General features: G+C 34.4%; 3 protein-coding genes across 5 annotated transcripts; 1 reads left to right on the plus strand and 2 right to left on the minus strand.

Moving 5' to 3' along the window:
- LOC130801152 (uncharacterized) lies at window positions 1–7801 on the plus strand. Of its 3 annotated transcripts, XM_057664925.1 has the most exons (17): window positions 1–81; window positions 184–637; window positions 719–780; window positions 2386–2583; window positions 2797–3756; window positions 4143–4206; window positions 4297–4359; window positions 4963–5026; window positions 5103–5196; window positions 5289–5372; window positions 5477–5566; window positions 5677–5704; window positions 5997–6491; window positions 6575–6636; window positions 6928–7037; window positions 7127–7214; window positions 7323–7801. In XM_057664925.1, the coding sequence occupies exons 2-17, from the start codon at window positions 202–204 to the stop codon at window positions 7641–7643; spliced, it is 3219 nt and encodes a 1072-aa protein (XP_057520908.1). In that variant the 5' UTR covers window positions 1–81; window positions 184–201; the 3' UTR covers window positions 7644–7801. The 3 variants fall into 3 exon arrangements, with proteins under 3 accessions (XP_057520908.1, XP_057520909.1, XP_057520907.1); XM_057664926.1 differs by having other exon boundaries at window positions 1–637; XM_057664924.1 differs by having other exon boundaries at window positions 2386–3756.
- An 833-nt stretch (window positions 7802–8634) lies between these two features.
- Window positions 8635–12796, minus strand: LOC130801153 (uncharacterized). Its single transcript, XM_057664927.1, has 4 exons — window positions 12516–12796; window positions 10198–10328; window positions 9970–10094; window positions 8635–9006 (listed from the first exon to the last, which is right to left on the minus strand). The coding sequence occupies exons 2-4, from the start codon at window positions 10277–10279 to the stop codon at window positions 8773–8775; spliced, it is 441 nt and encodes a 146-aa protein (XP_057520910.1). The 5' UTR covers window positions 10280–10328; window positions 12516–12796; the 3' UTR covers window positions 8635–8772.
- A 2897-nt stretch (window positions 12797–15693) lies between these two features.
- Window positions 15694–18535, minus strand: LOC130801630 (50S ribosomal protein L19, chloroplastic). The gene is made up of 5 exons (XM_057665507.1): window positions 18347–18535; window positions 17890–18252; window positions 17396–17482; window positions 17171–17304; window positions 15694–16035 (listed from the first exon to the last, which is right to left on the minus strand). The coding sequence occupies exons 1-5, from the start codon at window positions 18368–18370 to the stop codon at window positions 15927–15929; spliced, it is 717 nt and encodes a 238-aa protein (XP_057521490.1). The 5' UTR covers window positions 18371–18535; the 3' UTR covers window positions 15694–15926.
- Window positions 18536–20255: the final 1720 nt, after the last annotated feature.

A 20255-nucleotide genomic window follows, 5' to 3' on the forward strand; every position in this document is an offset into this window, starting at 1 on the left:
CCTAATCAATTTAACTTTTCTCGTCATTCTTCCCGCTCTAACAACGTTTTTCACTCACTCTCTCTCTCTATCCTCCGTTCGGTCACTCTCTGACTTTCACTCTCCTCCATGGATCCTCTAAAATCTTGATCTTCAACTCAATTTCTTTCCAGAACCCTAATTTTTCCAACTTCTTGATTTCAGATCTATATCCGAATCGCCATGGAAGCTCAAATTTGGACCCCAAAGCTTGCAAGTTGTAGCAACAATTATAACTATTGCACAGGAATGGCATGGTATTTAGTCTCCGTTTTGCTGCTCTTAGGAAGGCCGGCTTCGCTCGAGGAACTCGTTGCCAAGTGTTTACTGTTTCGAATATCGCCGGAGTTCATTGAGTTTCTATGTGGAATCCCTAATTCGCCGATTTATTTGACTACGAATAAGTTCGTTGTGATTTCGATGTCGGTGTATAGTGCTTTTGGTGAGTTTTTTGCTAATTCGAGGCCGAAGATTGAGAGGCGAATGTCTGGAGGACCAAGGGAGAGAATCTTGCGTAAAGCTTGTGATTTTGAGTTCAGGTACTTTAGGAAGAGAAAGAAGTTAGGGGAGGAAATTGTGACAGTGGTGAAGAAAAGAGCAGTTCTGAGATCAATTGATGGTAGGAAAATTGGCACTTTTCTATTTTCTCTTTACATTGAATAAGCTTCTTAAATTAGTTTATAATCTGATGAATTTGCAGAAAACAAGCGAGAATCAACGAGCTTTAGTACAACTTCGAGAACACTAAACAATGATTATCAGGTACCAATTGTGCTTTCAGATAAATTGTATGCCGTTTGATGTTTAGTCGATTCTAGGTTTATAACCTTGTTGATGATAGGTAAAATTTTGAGATTGATATGAGTAATTAGTTAATAGGAGTAGTTTCAAAATCTGATAATTAATGTTCGTAAAAGATAAAATAAAATTGATTTGCAAACATGTTAGATTATTAAGAGGACAAGTGAGATTTTGAGTCAATGCGAAGTGTACTTCTGTATGCTTCCTTCTTAATGTTAGAAAACCAGGCTGTAATTTTGGTTATTGCTGCTTGCCAGTACATAGTAGGAATGTTGGATGAACTGATTTGACTTCCAAGGATAGTCCATTGTGATGCCTAGTTAGCTTCCTTGAACAACATGTGTAAATAATAAGAAGAGAGGAATGCGCATTGTTTAAAAAAGGACATACATTGTTTTAAGAGAGATGCTGGATTTTAAATCTTATGATTGCCTATAAACGATGATAGTCAATCTTATAAATGTGGAAATTGTAAAATTTCCAAGGGATTGAGGGTAGTTATCTGACATAATATGAGAAATTGATATACACATAAAGTTGATTGATGTAAACTTGGTTTATTTAATGAAAAGGCCGAGCTTCTAACCACCGTTTGTACTTTGTATGGTGCTGATTGGTGAACTTTAGTTTTTGAGAGTTCCTAATGTCACAAAACCAGCCAAGGTTTATGTTGGTTTGTTGGTGCATATTTGGAAACTTTGATGCAAACTTGGAACATGTGTATATGATTGGACGAGAGGAAGAGTGGAGGCTTGTTTTTTCGAATGTGTTTATTGTTTGGTGTGATGTGTTGCATTATATAGTTCCTATTCGTGTCTTGAGCCCCAATAACCATATAAAAGCCTATGTCAAAGCCTTAATCCCAACACGGGGTTGACTAAATGAACCAAAAGAAATCTACATGAAAATTATTGCTTACAAATATTATGCTTTATTATGTCTTGATAAGTATGGTAGTTAGCAAAATTTCCGAGCTTTTCTTTTAACACTTGAAGCAAAATTAACTTTGAAGTATAGAGTAGGGCGACTTAATCAAGCCATTAGTAAAATTATGGAGCGTTTACAAGAGGATATACTTTTTACTAACTTTTTGTTAAGTTGCTATTTTCTTGTATATGAAGTACATCCTTTTCTTACTGAAATTGCCAAAACACTGAATTTCTGAATCTAGTATGATACTATGATTGTGTAATGGCAATCAGTTTACATGAATTTAAACTCAGATTAGTTCGGTACACATATTTCATAGTATGTCAACTTCAGTATCTTGATTCTGTTAGAACATTCTCTCCTTCGTTGTTTATTCTTTACATAGTCCTTTGTCTTTCGCCTTTTAACTTTTCTTTGGGTGATTGAAATTTAAACTTGTACCTACAGTTTCAACACTGAGAAGTGACAAATATATGTGATACCGCCATTATCCTTCTCCTATTGTTGTGTAATTGCTTTTCTTGGGTCGTTGCCTTCTACAGGGAAAAACTAACTTTTTTTTTCATTTTTCTGTGTGAACTGTTTGGAGATCTTGTCCATTAAAACACTTAGTTATTATTTTATGGTCTCATGCAGGGGGTTGATCTACAAACTGGTTCACGCAGAGCCCTAAATTCAGAGTCTTTTGGCAGAGTTCTTGAAACGGTTAATCTAATAAATGTCACTGACTTGTTTGTGACCCCATCTATGGTGAATTCTGGTTATGGGCTGTTGGAATATCAGCAAAACATTGATGGAGATCAGGAAATTGGAAACAAGCACAAGGAATTGGAGGTGAATGACATGGGTAACTGTGTAGTTATGAAGGAACATCAGGATAAATGTTATGCCAACAGAACTTGCTTAGATCTGCCTAATTATAATGCAAAAGAGTCAATGGGTTTCCTCTTAAAAACTTTAGCAGAAATTTCAGCTATATTAGAAGATAATAATGATGTAGAAAATTTGGAGAGTAAACTAGATAATGATGTTCCTTTTTGTCTACAGCTTAATCCACATGATAACTTATCAGTAGAGTCTACTGCTGCTACAAATGCTGCTGAAGACTTGAGACACAGTCAAATTCCTGAAACAAACTTGCTCGACTTGAATGAACAGCTACAGGTTGATAATGGAGGTCCCGAAGAAAGGGTTGAAAATATTTTGCTTAGCTCTTGGAGGGATATATATTGTTCTGTAGATAAGTATTGCCAGACAAAGTCAAAAACCATTGATGAAACACATACGGTGAAGGAGAAGCAAATAAATGTTTTAACAACAAGCCAGCCTTTGGTTTCCACGGGTGAGGCACATACTATGAAAATGGAGGACACAATTGCCATTTCAACAAGCCACCCTTTGTTTTCCATGGGCGAAACATATCCTCTGAAAATGGAGCAAACAAATGCCGTTTCAACAAGCCAGCCTTTGCTTTCCATGGGTGACACACATACTGTGAAGATGGAGCAAAGAAATGCCATTTCAACAACCCAGCCTTTGGTTTCCATAGGCGAGGCACATACTGTAAAAAGGGAGCAATCAAATGCCATTTCAACAATCCAGCTATTGGATTCCATGGGTGAGACAGATACTGTAAAAAGGGAGCAAACAAATGCTATTTCAACAAGCCATCCTTTGGATTCCATTGGTGACACACATACTGTGAAAAAGGAGCAAAGAAATATCAAATCAACTAGCCTGCTTGTAGTTTCTGCTGATTCACAAACTAATGCTCAGATTGCACAGACGAAGTCTTTAGTGCCAAAAAACGTGACTCATGCTGAGCAGCCACGGAAACATAGAACTTTGTCCAAGTCAAAGCAGTATAGTAAAGTTGATATTGTCCATAAGGAACGGAAAGAGAGACAACATCAGATCGCTGTTGCTGTGATGGACAAACCCAAACACATTGCTAGGAATGGTGAATCTATCCAAGAAAGATGTGACAATGGTCTCAAGTCATCCAAGGTAATCATCTTAAAAATTATGTCTATATCATGTCCCTTTTATTTCATCAAGGCTTTGAAGTATCAAACTACTTCTTTCCTTTATTTATATTCTACCAATTTTTTAAGTTGCACTGTTTCTCCTCAAAATTGTCGCCTAAATTGGAGTAATTGTGCATGCAAACCGGAGAAGTGTATGATTGCTATATGCAATATGCTAATTTTCAGGCTAAAGTATACTCCACCCAAAATTCTTAAATTCCTGTTTGACGTTTGGGTGCTGATGTGCTTTAGCACATTATCTAGCCTTCCCGTTAAATGCAAAAGACAAGATAAATTCTGTGATGTAGCTTACATCCTCTCTTAACAGTAGTCAAATGCTTTAATTATTAATTCATCATATGACAGGATCAACGGAAGACAAAGTTTCCTGAATTTGACTCTTACAAAGTGGAGGAGGAGGAAGGGTCAGGTATGATATTTTGCGGTGCTTGTGTGATGTAACATATACAAAACCCTGTAACGTCAATTCGTGATTGATCCTAGGTGTTATGTTTTACAGGTGGTTATGGCACTGTTTATAGAGCAAGGAGAATGACAGATGGATTGACATTTGCCATAAAGTGTAAGAAGCACAAATATTGTGCTATTGTGTTGCTGTTTTATTTGAAATCAGATTTTGTGACTTTTCTCATATTCATAAATTAATTTTTTCCACATTGAAACTACAATACATTCTAATAGAGGTTGGAGGCGAGTGATGGTTTGGTTTGGATTATAATTACCTGAGTAAAAGGATTTGTTAAATCATTTGCATGTTTTGTATGTTTACTCTTTAGAGCTGCTGACCATGTCAGCACATAATTAAGGAGAAACAGCTTCTATGTTATTACGAGGCCATAGGGATAAAGGTTGCGTACAATTGTCCCTCACTTTACTGGCCAAGGTGGGATTTGATGGGAAGCAGGGAATAGTAATAACAAAAATAGTCTCAATCAATACTGATTGCCACAGTGCTAGTTTATTACTCCATCAGTATGTTTCCATTGAAGTCAGATACAATTTAATTTATATACTTGTTACTCTGAACATCTTGTAAACAGCAAAGTGTTCGTATTTATGGAAACTGAACAAAGGACACTTGGAGAAAATTTTGATGTGGCCTAGTTTTCAGGTGATTCGAGCAATTCCTCTTACTAATGCAGTGAGCTTATTTTTGGAAATGTAGGTCCTCATGCTAATGCTCATAAACAGCATGTCAAGAATGAGCATAAGATGCTTGAACGATTTGGGTATGTGAAATCTTCGACTTTGAAGCTCCTTGATATCTCCTTCATTCTTATCAGACAAAGATTTTATTCTTGTCAGGGGAAGGAACTTTGTGATAAGATATGAAGGTTCCTTGAAGTGTGAAAGTTCTGAATGCTTTGTTCTGGAGCACGTTGAACATGACCGGCCAGAAGTAAGTTTATTGTTTTTAAACCTCATTTGCTCTGTGATTCTATCTTAAATTTTGTGTACCTTTACTCGTGCATGACCCCGATTCTGCTGCAGGTGTTGAAAAGGGAGATTGACATGCCTCAGCTTCAGTCATATGGTTTTTGCATGTTCAGGGCACTTGTTAGTCTTCATAAACAGGTACAGTGGAAGTCTGCTGAAGATATGCATGTATTATTGATGTATTTTTCCCTGTATTGGTAAAATGATGTACAATTCTATCATTATAATTTATGTGTTTGCAGGGAGTTTATCACAGAGATATCAAACCTGGAAACTTTCTGTTCTCCCGCAAAGATCACAAAGGCTATCTGATTGACTTCAATCTTGCTAGGGTGAGTGCTTCAGCACGTTTGAAGGGCTTACATTTGGGTCTCATTCACCAGAGACCTAATTTTTACTCTGAAATTCATCTTTTCCTAATCATTTGTGTAATCAATTACAGGACATGAATCAGAAGCATGGAACTATTGGTGAGTAATTCTTCCGTAATCAACACTTGATTCATGTTAAATTGATACTCCATTTTTATATTATATTCACTCTTTTGTTATATCTGTGAGAAAGGATGAAATTATACCCATTTGAATGAGAAATTCATCCAGGCCTGCTGACATTCTAAGTTGGTCTATTGCACTTTGTAAATAAATTTCATCAACTTTAAGATTTGAAATTCATTTCAAACATATCTTTTAATGATACTATTATATCTGAAACCCCTTATGTGAAAGATTATATTTATGGAAAAAAATTTCTTGATGACAGAGACATCACAGCCTAGCAATGTGGCTGCTATTCAACAGTATTCATCAGGTCATTACAAGGTTATTTCCCCCAACAAACGAAAGAAAGCTCTTGGTGCTCTCGAGAGCAAATCCCTGAAGAAAAAACCTGTTGACAAGCTAAAGGCCTATGAAGACTTAGGTCGTTGCAATCCACTAACAAGCCAAGGTGCAGAGGGTTCTGGTTTAACTTCTGCAAAAGACTTGAGCACTAGAACTCCTTCTGTAGAAAGATTGAGGGAACCTCTTCCATGTAAAGGTCGCAAGGCACTGATCAATATTGCTCAGGAAGCAATGCAAAGTCCAAATCATGGAGCACCGAAAGCGCCAACTTCTAATCGGAAAAGGGTCGCTGCTTCACCTGGGATCACAGATAGAAAACTCTTTCATCCCACTCCGACGCCGCTTCACTCATCTGGCATTGCAATTTCTGGTGCTGGGTCATTGAACTCTGGTGCTGGGTCATTGAACAATAGAGGTATGTTGCATAAAAATTTGTAAATGGAACAGTGCTCTTCTGCATCCTCATTTGTATAAAAAGTTTTTTGTATTTCCTGTCAGGAGGAATGAAGCCGAATAAAGATGGCCCATGTGCAGGAACAAAAGGGTTTCGTGCTCCAGAGGTAAGTGTCTTCTTAATGTTGTACTGCCTCGTTTTCTTACTGCTTTCACATCACATGGCTCTCCTAGACTTCACCTTTCTCTTAGTTTTATAAGCATCAGACTAGCAAATTTCTATTAGTTTTCGATTTTTTCCTGTTCTCTTAAAACCTCGGAGTTTGGAGGATAAAAGTTTGTGATATGGTAGACATCTTTAAGCTTTATGCTGTGAGAAACTGAGATTCATCAGTAGTTTTCCATTAGTGATTCCATAAAATTAGTTAATTAAGTACTTCATCCCCCAATTTTTGCAGGTCCTGCTTCGATCTTTGCACCAAGGTCCTAAGGTTGATGTATGGTCAGCTGGTGTTACGTTTCTTTACTTAATAAGTGGAAGAATGCCCTTCAATGGTGACCCTGAACAGTAAGTACTTTTGTTGGTGTCTGAACCTGCAACTGTAATGTTATTATTACTTGTTAGTAACAGCAAACTTGTTTTGATTGTTATTGTAGAAACATGAAGGAAATAGTAAAACTGAGGGGCAATGAAGAGTTATGGGAAGTGGCAAAGATACACAACCGTGAATCCTCATTTCCAGTGGTAACTAATTTCACATACTTAGAAATATACGATAGCGCCTCTTCAGAAAGGAAAATTCGTCTTTTTCAGAAGTACGTAATTAACACTATTATGGACTGTTTGGTGCAGGAACTTTTAGACATTAAATTCTTACAATCGATGTCAATAAAAGACTGGTATTTGACAAACACGAAGAGACAAGATCTCCTTGGGGTCATCCCAGATTCACTTTTTGATCTACTTGAGAAGTGCTTAACTGTGAATCCAAGATTAAGAATCACTGCTGAACAAGCTCTTAATCATGAGTTTTTTGCTCCTTGTAAAGAAGCCTTACTTAAGCAGAGGTTATCGAGACATGATCAAAAACAGGATTCTAGAAGCTCTTCGTTGCCTTTGTTATGTGAACCTGTAATACCTTCCAAAAAAAAGTTAACTGCTCCTGTAAATTGAAGATGGTCAACGCTTAGTTGTATAGTTACCCTTGTAAAAATCATCATACTACTGAAGTACCGATTAATTCTTTATAGGAAGTGAGTGTGTTAGAGAATCATAAAATCTGTTCAAGTCGTACCACTAATTTCTTGCAGATATAGAAAGCAAATTGACAACACAGTGCATCAGTAGTTCAGTACTTGCTACTTTGTGGCTTGTCAAGCATTGCATTCATTAAATTGTCCTACCGTCTGCTCACATACACACTAAGCACAATATTGAAAACTGCCACTAAATTTGGCTCAAAAATGCTATTTCCATGCTTCAGTCAATTCCAGAACGTTACCTGTCTATAATGCCTCACAGCTCCTGTTAATGCTTGATTACAATCCTACAAGGCCGACTCTCAAAAGGATTCAGAGAAGCATGCTATTATATAAACACTAATTATGACATTGAAAAAGAGCAAAAAAACGACATTTGTAGATTATACTGTATTGAGCATTCTACTCCATAAATAGATTTAGGTCTTGTTTGGTTTGAAAAATTAGACTGCTGGAAACGGATATGGTTAAGCCAATCCATTGGTGTTTGGTTTGATACTTGGATTATGCAATCCCTTTTGCAAGGAGTAACAAAATCCGTTACAATGTTACCGCGAACATTAGAGTGGAAACAAATTTTTATTTCCCCGTAATTTTCTTCTCTGTGCATCTTCGGATTTCCTTTTGCTTTTATCAAATGCAGAACTTGGGATTTCACGGTGTCAAGTATATAATAGGCATTAATGTCAGCATTAAAAAAAATCGAGCTTGAAGATAGGTCCTTTCTCTCTAAATCAAATTTTCTTTTTATTTTAAATAAAATTTACATATCTTTAATTTTTAATTATAATTATGTTACCTTTTTAAATACCAAACAAAAAATAACAATAAGCCTTATAGTTTCTCCTTCCATTTCTTAGAGGTTTCCATTCCCTTTCATTTGATGAAGCATACCAAACAAACCCTTAACTTCAATATCGGAACTGAGTCCAATGAAGGAACTTAATTCTTATTAAATTAGCTTCCACTTACAATCTGACAAAGAAACCGAAAATATTGTTATAACTTATAAGGGATGCTACAGCAAAAGAAACAAAGGTCATCTAAGCAGCAGTCTTCAGTTGAGGATTGTCGGCCTCTGCATAAACGGGATGAATAACATGACCGTCCTTAGGCTCAACATGCACCCACTTGCGACCACTCAACTTATGTTTCTCGAACTTCACATGGCCTTCTTTGAGTGCATACAGGGTGTGGTCCTTTCCTATGCCAACGTAGTCTCCAGGATGAAATCGAGTTCCTCTCTGCCGAACAATGATGTTACCTGGTATAACTCTCTGCAATGAACCATCAAAATCAAAATTAACACCACTTCGATTGCTGGAACCTTGTCATGGAGCACAATAAACCAGGAAATTATATACTCCCTTTGTCCAAAGAAATAGCCTCAAGTACAAATGAAGTGAAAATAAAAAAAGGGTAAAAAGTGGTATAAAAGCAGGAAAGTGGGGGAAACATGTGAATGAGATGAAAATGCAAGTAAAATGTGCGAATGAAAATTAAAGAATGTTGCTCAAGACCATAAATAGAAATGAGACAAACTCAAATGGGACGAATTAAAAAGAAAATAGGGCTAATTCTTTGCAACAAAGGGAGTAAGAAACAACATTCCTGAGAAAAGCCTTTCCCTAGAAAAATAAGATCCAAATATGTTGAATAAAAACTGAAAGTGAAGCATATAATTAAAGTGAAACCTTCACCGATAGTGGTCTTGTATGAACATTTGAGAACATAAAAAGGAAACTAACACACCATAGTGCCCTAGAAACTAGAAAAGATTTTTAGAACTACAGTAACGGCTCTTCTTCTCTCCACAACATATCTGAAATTCAGTTTACTTTCACTTGCATTTAGACAACTTATAAGCTCAGTTTACTTCAGTTCAAATAAGTTGGAGATAACTGGCCCTAGGCCAATATGTTTCGTAGTCCAGATTTCTTTTGCTTTTTGGCAATTAAAGTTTTATTAACCACCAATGAAAAGCAAAGTACAAACCAAAGGGGACTCCCCTTTCAATTCTAGCAAAAACTATAACTACCCTCCCTCAACCTATATGCACCGGTATAAAAATCAAGCTCAATTTCTAAGAAGAGTTGCAAGATCACACTCTTCATAAGCAAAGGGAACTGTAGTTCAGATATCAGTAGTTACTATGTGAAATATATGACACTAATACACTAAGGCACACCGAAACAACTTCATTAATCAAAAACCATTGGAAGTGGCAGAGTTCGTAATACCTCGCCTCCAAATTTCTTCACACCAAGAAATTTAGGCTTAGAATCTCTTCCATTTTTTGACGATCCAGCTGTCTTCTTAGTAGCCCACCTTCTAAAAACTAAAGCCAAACCTGCCCCAGAAGCATCTACATATGGAAGCACGCAAAGAAACAGGAAAACCAAGTACTTAAGTTCACCCCTAAAAGAGACAATATTATACCCTACTCATTTTCAACAATACAGCCATACCAGTTGCAGCTGCATAAGCAGGAAAAGTAGAGACCAATTGCCTAAGGTTGACTCTTTGGCATAATGATGCAGCAAAATTCATGGTATTTTGATCTGCAAGCACCAAATATAACACCCAATCGAAAAGCTGCCTGCAGCAAGGCATTGTAATAGTTCAATAAATAATATTGGTTATTCTAACTCATTGATAATGGGTGTTTGGCAATTGATTTGTTCAGTTAGTTTGTTTGATCACTTGGTAGCATCGACTGTTTTTATGACTATTAAGCTAACTCGTAGCATAATTGTTTAAAAATTTTGCTATTGATATTAGGATTTTTTATTGGACAAAAATTAGGCTTACAAGGCAAAAGTCAATAAAAAAGTTATCCATATCATTTTTTTCATTCCGACTTAAAAACAATATTTTTATAAAACCCATTCAACGGATAAGAGCGAAAAGTCAATCACCTAACAAGGCCATAATCTTTGTTATTTTCATGTTAGCTTACCCATATCATTAAGATTACATATTTGGCATTGTTGTGTGATAAAAATATATTCATAATACAATGAAGTTAATCAAGAAGCTTGTCATTCTACTTTGCATTGACAGAAACATTATAGAGTTGATAATTGTTGATCTTTGCACAAAGAAAACAACCCACAAAGATCTTTCAAGAACAAAAGTAGTAAATCAACTAAGGCTAGGGATTCTTCCATTAGGAAATCACAATCAAGTGTTCCAATTCATAGATGAAAAATTAAAAATCAAAAATCAGGGGAAAACATATTAAGCAATATGGGATAACAATAAGTTAAAAATTAACAAGATATGCAATCGAGTTTACCTAAATAAAATTGTATGGAAGATGATTCAGAGGCCGAACGAAATAACACTTATGAAATAAGAGCAAAAGGATTGAGATGGTATTTGCTAGCGTATGGCAGCCGACGAGCCGGTCAGATAGAGGTGCGACGAGTAAAGCAACGTACTAATTCGAGAATTTTGGTTTCAAAATGGTACGTAAGAAGAGTAATAGCCCGGGGGCACTAGATTGCCTTTGTATAATTCAGTCTCTACGCGCAAAGGCGGATCCAGGGTTTTAGAGGCACCAACAAATACACGAAATATTAAGAAAATTATGCGGCAATTTTGGCAGAGTTTGGTTTGTAAAACAAACAACTAAATAATAAGGCAAATAAAAACGTACATTTAGTAGGAGGAGCAAAAGATTTAAGATGATCATCAACTTGAAAGCAAGGAGAATCATACTAATCCTTAGAAACATGACATTGTTTTTTGTCTTTCTCTAGCCTTATGGTTTTAAAATCAGTAAAAAACATTCTTGCTCTCAATCTTACCATGAAAACTCAACTATGTTGATATATTTTGAATCTAATCAATACTTGGTGTTATAAATCCCGTCCTAAACAAATCAGTTAGAACCTTTACTTGTTTTGATGGACGGCAGCAGAAAAAGTAAAGAGGAAAGTGAATGAGGTCTTACTAGTGTTATTGATACATATTCTAGATTTCTTTGAACCCGTATACAACCCTCATTTAGACATCTAGGCTGTTTGCGTATGTTTTCGAAAGGCCTATTTACAAACCTCCTAGTTTTAACCCTTTAAAATAGTGGATTGCATTAGAGCTCCATAAGAGGCCCGAACCATCGTACAAGTCATAACTCCTAACTAAACCCCAAAAAATCTAGTATAAAACCCATTAGGACTAACAGAAGCAAAATAGCAAGGTCCCTAATTCAGTCAAAATTTTTGATCTGGTTAACCGCTAAGCCATCGAGTAGGGAAGCCATAATTGTTATAATTTTAGATTTTATATCAAAGGCATTATGCAATGGTTATGCAACAGATACGCTCATGAATTAGTTTAGTCAGAAACTTGAAGCATTCTGAAATTTTAAAAAAAAAAATTAAAAAGCACGTCTTATAATTAGTGTCCAAGTTGTATGAATGCAGAACTACGCAGTAGACTCTAATAGAATTATGTAGCTGCTCCTATTAAGCAGCAAAAAACAACTACAACATTGACTATTGTCTGATGATAAAGATTATAGAAGATAACACTCTAAAAATTCAAAGATTATTTACAATCAACAAACTTAAGTACATGACGCCCCAAACAATTTAACTAATTAATGTTTATAGTCTAATGATAAAGATTAAAGAAAATAAGTAAAAAAATTGGATATTTCAAAATCACAATTCATAATCAAAGAAGATAATCAATAGGACAATAAGAAGTAAGAACATTCAATTGAAATTCAAGAAACCCTAATAATTGGGGATTTCAAAATCATTAATCATATTCATACCTTAAAACTGAAATTGAAGATTAGAGGCTGAGAAAATGGATATGCAGCAAAGGACGGCAGCAGACAGGCGGTAAGAGACACGGACGATAGGCGGCAGCAGATGCAGGTGGCCGGTGGCGGAGGTAGTCGTGGGTTGTGGTCCTTGTGGAAGTCTTAGGGTTTTAATGAATAATGAGGGTAAAAATTAGGGAGAGTGGGGGAGAAAACGTCTGTGTATGCAGACACCTCACGCGGCCACAAAAAAATTTTATACTCTCCGAATTTAATTCACAAAACACCCATTTTAAGATTTTAAAACACAAATTTAACACTTTAAACATAAATACAACACTTTAAAACTTTTACTTTAAGCCCTAATCTTTAAAAATGTTAATTCTAACTCTTAAAACCCCTACTCCAACCCTTAATTTTATATTTTATTTACTTACTCCAACTGTAAAATATCTATTTCAAGATTTAAAATGTCTATTCGAACTGTTTAAAATTTGTTAAATCTGAGACTTAAAATATTATTTCAAGGTCCAAAGTGTTAAATTCAAGTTTTAAAATAGCAACTTTAAAATTATAGGCTAGGCTTGTGAATGATCGCACGTATAAGGCCGTCTCAGGGGAGATTTTTTTTTAAATTCTCCCTTGGGCTCGTGCCATATGGGCCCTAATATAGATATATCTCTATCGAAAATTTGAAACAAATAAGCAAAAAAAATATAAAAAAGTCGTATAATATGCAACTTTTGAAAATATTTTCCAAAGTAAACACTTTTTTTCCATAGCACAAGTTCGGGGTTGTTCACTGTTACTAACAGCAAATAAAGAAATTTGGTCAAAAAAGTCAAGGTCTTTGTTCGCTGTTAATAACAACGAACAAAGATTTTGACCAAGCTTCTTTGTTCGGTGTTATTAACAGCGTATGATTACAACTCTAATTTCACTTTACAAGGCTAATTTGTAGGGTTTTAATTATTAACTTTTTTCTATTTTATTTCCTAAAAATTTGGGGAAATTAATAATCATGCATGGGATTAAGGGTGATTTTAGTTGATTGAATAAACTCACCATTAATTCCATAATTATAAACTTTCCCAAATTTTTAAGAAATAAATTTGAAAGTTAATTTTAGGTTTTCAATTAAAATAATTAGCAATTAAAATTTTAAAATTTGTAGGCTTTTAATTATTGAAAAGCTATGGTTTTCAACCTTCTATAAATTGGGACAAGCAAGTGGAATTAGAGTTGTAATTATTCGCTATTAATAACAGCGAATCAAGGTCTTTGTTCGCTGTTACTAACAGCGAACAAGTGCCTTGACTTTTTTTTACCAAGTTTCTTTGTTCGCTGTTAATAACAGTGAATAACCTCGAACCTGTGCTATGGGACAAAAGTGCTTACTTTGGGAAATATTTTCAAAAGTTGCCTATTATGCGATTTTTTTTATATTTTTCTGCTTATTTGTTTCAAATTTTCCGTCTCTATCTACATGAGACATGCGAGGATTATTTATATCAACTGACCATAATTTTTAATTATGAACAATAAGAGATATTAATATTGAATAAGTGCATAAAGCAAATGAGGCACTTGTGGTGAATAGGAGGGAGTATATTTATTAAACTAAATATATACCAGGATTTTGACATGCCACATGGAATAATCAAAATGGTTAATTATTATATTTATTAAACTAAATAAGGTAGAGTTGATTTTATTCTATCATAGAATTAACTAAAAGAATTGAAAATTTCCATTTAGAGTCATTCCAAAGATTTGCCACATAGAATAATCAAATTGTTTAATTGCTATATTTATTAAACTAAATATCATACAATTTAAAGGATTTCTTTATGCCACTTGGAATAATCAGAATGGTTAATTGCTATATTTGTTAAATTAAATTACTAAAGTTAATTCTATTATATTACATGACATAAATTATTATATTTCTAATAGAAAAGTCAAAACACTCAACAACATCCAAATTCTCTTTTCGAATAATTTAAAAGAAGAAATAGTAAATTTCAAATTGAAAAATATGTCCTTAATCAAATTAGTACAATATAATTTTGTTTTAAGAAATAATAATAATAATAATAATAATAATAATAATAATAATAATAATAATAATAATAATAATAATAATAATATTTATAAAAATTTTTTAGCATGAAAATTTCAATTTGATAATGGTAACCTTTTTTAAAATCATTTTATATATTGATATTAAAAACTTTGTGCATTGCACTAGATTTCATATTAATTGAATACAATGTAAAAAACAAATTAAATAATTTGATATAAATTAAGGAATTATAATTTTAGCAATAATATTCGCTAATTAAAGACTCTATTGTCGTCATATGTATTATTGAGATGTTTTAAGATGTCGCTACGCTATTTGATTTTTGTGGATAAAGTTTGTTTATATTCTAATTTTGGTGTTTAAGAAGGGAAGCTCATGTATTATGAAATGCTGGTGATCACTTTGTTTTTTGTGAGGAGTTGGAGGATTGCTGCTATTCTCTTTTAGCCTGATATGATGAATGTTGATTTTAATACTAACGATTGGAAGTTCCTTTGGTTGCTGTTACTATGTTTGTAAGGAGAGTGGAGTTGGCGTTGCTTGCTCTTCTTTTCTAGGCGCCTGATATAATATAATGTTGATTTTTAATACTTACGATTAAAAGTTCCTCTCTTTTGGGTATTGAATTCATTTGTTGGTTTGCTTTTATGACTTAGTTGCAACATTTTAGTTATTGCATTTATGGGGTGTGCAATAGCTGCTTTTCAAACGCTGACATGTTTGCGATGAGAAGGAAGTTTATTTATTTAGAGCTTTGTTTTTCAAATATGATGTATACACTTTTAAGACTTTTGTATGCTATTATACATCTTCATTAATATTTAATTCATATATGCTATGTTTCAAAGGATAACAATACATTATATTTAAGGGTATTGTAATTTAATATAAGATTCATTTATTAAAAAAACGATTATCTTAATATATTTATTTGTATTTTATTAAATATTATGATTTAAATACAAATTATAATTAAAAATGTAATTTATCTACTTATTTGTCACTTATAAATAATTATATTAATAATTATATTTAGTATTAATTATTCATCCTCTTATAGCTTGAAAGAGAGTATCAGAGATCCTTGTCAAACTAACCATGTTGCTTGAATCTTGATGTTCGTTTTAATCTTAGTCAAACAAAGTATTGTGTGGATGAATTCATCAAAGATATAAACAATGAACATTTTGATCTACTCTCTAAAGAAAATTACAATTAAAAGATTCTCTTAAAGAACATAAATCTTCAAAAAGGATTTTTTTCAATATGTTTACCATAAACAAGCATGAAAGTAAGCTTCAAAGATGATAAGAGGTTCAGTGAATTTTACGTTCTCACTTGAACGTCGAGAGTCTGGGAAGTTTGTCTCTTAGGTAGTATAACCTTGCCTTCCTGACCTTCCTGTGATCAACCACCTTTATTTCCTTGATGTTTGGTGAGTACCTATATAAATATCGCCGTAGAATACACTGTCAATACACAATATATCCACTTGGACAGCAAAGAATATGATCTTCACCATACTCCAAAAGACTATCACTAGCTTGAATACAACTATCGCATCTAATACATAGAGTTCAGCTACAATAGCAGGACATGTAATGTTTTTGCCAACTTTTGTAGATGGCTAAGGTGCTCGGTACTTCTACTAATATGCAACACTAACTCATGGTAGTCATCGAGTAAAAATAAAAGATTATGTTCTCTGTATCAAACATATCTGATGCTAGTAAACATCAGCAACACACCAATTAAACTAGCATTCTTCTCTTAAAATAAAGTCGTTAGCGTGGACTAATTTGTGCGTTATCTTTTTATTAAAGGCAAAAGTGAACATTGGCTCTGTAATTCTGATCACAAACTAAAAAGATTATTTGCACATTTTTTGTATCAGCAAGGCTGTATACTTCTCAATCTACCCTAACCAAGAGACTTGTTTCTCGTTACAAAACTTTGGGTAAAAGTTGTGTGGCATTATTTCTTTTGTACTTCCCAATCTACCCTAAACAAGAGACATGTTTCCTGTATAAAAGTTTATATTAAAAGCCTTGCGTTGCGTGGTGTAATTTGATCACAAGAGTTAACATGACTTGCAGAGTAACTATAAACTCCACCAAAACTTGGGCTTAATCTTTCACTTGAAATTACTTGTATAAACTCATTTGAACTGGTATCAACCTATTGAACTTTTAGAACTTTTAGTTGTGGATTGAAGTTGGGCAGCCCTTATCAGAAACTACGAAACTTGACCTTATTTTTTAGGATGGGAGTAATGTTCTTGTGAATCTTGTCAATAATAAAGTACTCCAAATAGTCAAGAGTGAATAAAATTTTGTGTTGACAACTGATGCAACTCATATTCATACTAGGTTGTAATGACACAAACTATAATCAGGCTCTCAGTGTGTTCTGTCAGTTGCCGTAGAACTTAATGTGACTATTTTGCAAGACAAACATAGAGTTTACTCACTCAACCGTTGCATTAAACTTTGTAGCATAGGCTACTCTATGTGTACTGCAAATGCATATAACAGCCACATAACTATAAGTCAAGCACAAGGAAGACATGGATACTTACAGGGGGAACACAATCTCGACGCCTACTCCAGCGATGATCCTTCGGATCCTTATGGTGGTGTGAACACCAGCATTCTGCCTGGATATCACGATACCTTTGTAAACAGATAGCCTGCGCTTGTTTTCTGGCACTTCCTATAAAAATGAACCCAACAATGAAGTCAACAGAGCACAAGTGATCATACGAAAATGATTAAATTCAGTATGAAAGAAAAACATTACTAACCAATCTGATTTGCACAATGTCTCCTGTCCTGATATCAGGAACTGCACGCTGCTCCTCAGAAGCTTCAACTGCTCTCTTGTTTAATATCTAAACAGACAAAACAAAATGCTGTAAATCCTAATCTCAAGTTTGAGAAACTCAATATCCAAATTCTACTCGATCAATGATTATGTTCAGTTTTCATCTCAAACTCGCAAATCACCACAAACAATCAAGTCCTATAACCTTTTGATATAGTCATTTAGCCACTTGTGATAGATTATTCAAAAGCTAACGCTAAACTCACTTTACGTTTAGATTCACAGTTCACATTTTACAATCTTTGAACAAGTGTTCTAATATTCAATTTTCCTAATTGTTTCGATTTTATACATTCATTGTATATTAACAGTCCATAAGAATCAAAAGCCCCAAGGTTCTACCATTGATAGAAAAATGTGAAAAATGTGAAAATGTGAAAAGTTGTACTACGAGTGCAGGGAAATCAAGTTTACCCCCATTATATCTCCTAACTTAACCCTAGGCTGCCTCTGCGGCTTAGACTCAGGCTCGGCATTGGCTTCAGCTTCAGAATCTTCCAACAATTCCTCCTCAGCTGCTGCTTCACTTCCACTAGATTCAGCTGAAGCCTCAGAACTATCCTCAGCTTCCGATCTCACAACGAACGAATTTCTCTGAGGAATGTTGAAAATTGCGCTGAAATTGGAGCTAAATAGGTTAGAAGAAGCTCTAGATATCAAACGTTTACTTCTGGAATCGGATAGAGATAATCTACGGAATGAATCAATCTTAAACCCTAGCTGCTTCTTCAATGCCGGACATTGAATTACATGATTTGAAGGAATTGTAATAAGTGCCTATCAAAGAGAAAACAAAAGCGAATTTAGCTGTATAAAAGAGCTTTTCAGAAAAAAAATAATGATGATAAACAAGAGAGATAAGATATGAAACCTGTGGAAGAACCTTGGACGCCATTAATGGCGATTGAGAAGAAGATAATCAAGATTTCTTTGTGAAGGAAAATCAATTCATTAAAGGGGAAGTAGAATGGAGTAGGCTTATCTAGTTTATCCTGTGTTAAATTTCCTCCAACCCCTCTCTCCAGAGACCGTGTTTATAAGATGGCTCTACTGGCCCAAGTCAACAAAAAAAAAGAAAAATAAAAAAAAATGATGTGCGCGTTTGATTTTATTTGGAGTTAATGTTATAAGTTATTGTAGTTGGTGTTATAAGCTATTGAAATCGGTATTATTATCCATTAAAGTTGGTATTTAGAGCTGGTGTTATAACCAATTAAAGTTGGTGTTATAACCTATTTGGAAATACCAACTTTAATAGGTTATAATACCAACTCTAACAGGTTATAATATCAATTTTAATATGTTATAACGCCAACTTCAAATAGTATTGCACAATGCACGTTTTTTGGTAGTTGTTTTTTAATAATAATGAACGGGCCTATTTAAAACGCGTCTTTTATAAAAACAGTCCAAAGTAAGAAATTGTGAATTTCCAATCCGTTAGGATAGTTTTGATTTGTAGAAATTATGGGCTTACATAATTGGGTTGTCAATTGTATTCTATTTCATTTGGAATGATGAATGACCATCTAATTCTATAAAGTGGCCCAATTGAAGACCCAAGATACTTGAGGTGCATTTTAAGCTATAATGGGCCAATGGCACTATGCCTATTACTACGAAATACTAAGGGATGGACATTTAAGAATCCAAATCGAGTATAAATCCTATTTATAAGGGTCTAGAAAATTAAACCCAAATCTAAACTCTTAAGTTTTCTATTATACTCGAATTGAACCCATAAGGTCCAAAAATTGAGGGGTAGGGTCTTATAAGATCTAAATGGTCTTGGACCCTTACCCATCCCTATTAAATACTTCTCTTTCAATCGAATTTGCTACAATAACATTTGTAATATGAGATACTTTTATAGTATATGTAGCTAATTTGATGAGACAAAAGACGTTACCAAATTTCTCAAATGAGTGGACTAGTTGGGTTATATAAAGTACTTTCATGATATAGTTAATTTATATTGTGACTGAGGATGATCATGGATGGTTGGGTTCTAAATTAGAATTGAACACATTTAGAATCAATATAAGACTAAAATATACTAATATAGAACCAAGAGTAGGTATAACAACGGGTCGGATCTGAATCGGGTCCAAGTGGACTCAGATTCGGATCCACGGATCTCGCAGATCCAATATCGGGTCCGGGTTTAACATGGGTCTAATTTTTTTCTTAAAATGTTATGAAAATGATTAAATGGACTACTAAAATTGAAAGTGTCAAGCTATGAGTAAATGAGAGGAGTTCAACGGGCGGGTCGGGTCACATTTTAACGGGTCATTAGCGAGTTGGGTTATTAACGGGCCGTGGTGTAAAGGGTTGGGCCGGGTCGGGTTGGATAATTATAAGAATTAATTGCGAAAAAAAATTTATCACTTTTTTCTAAATATATTTTTAAATGATATTATTATATACATAAGCTGGTCGATCCAACGGGCCATAAAGTATAATAAAAAACTATTTTATAAACTTTTAGAAATTGGGTCAAAGTGGGTTGGATTTAAACGGACTTTGACCTGCCCCGATATCGTTCAACATTTGCCCCGACCTAGCCCGTTTAATTTTTGACTCGCCCCGACCTGCCCCGTTGAACCCCTCTAGAGTAAATCGGCTACTGAAAGAAGAGAGGTACTATAAATGCTTAATCATTATATTTTATTGATGTTAGTACAGGGTCACAGCTAGGGATGGTTATAAGGCGGGTCTGGAGCAGGGTTGATCAGATCCGAATCCGAATCCTTTTATTTTTTATAGATCGAAACCCG

The sequence above is a fragment of the Amaranthus tricolor genome, chromosome 15, assembly GCF_026212465.1.
Source record: "Amaranthus tricolor cultivar Red isolate AtriRed21 chromosome 15, ASM2621246v1, whole genome shotgun sequence".
Taxonomy (NCBI): domain Eukaryota; kingdom Viridiplantae; phylum Streptophyta; class Magnoliopsida; order Caryophyllales; family Amaranthaceae; genus Amaranthus; species Amaranthus tricolor.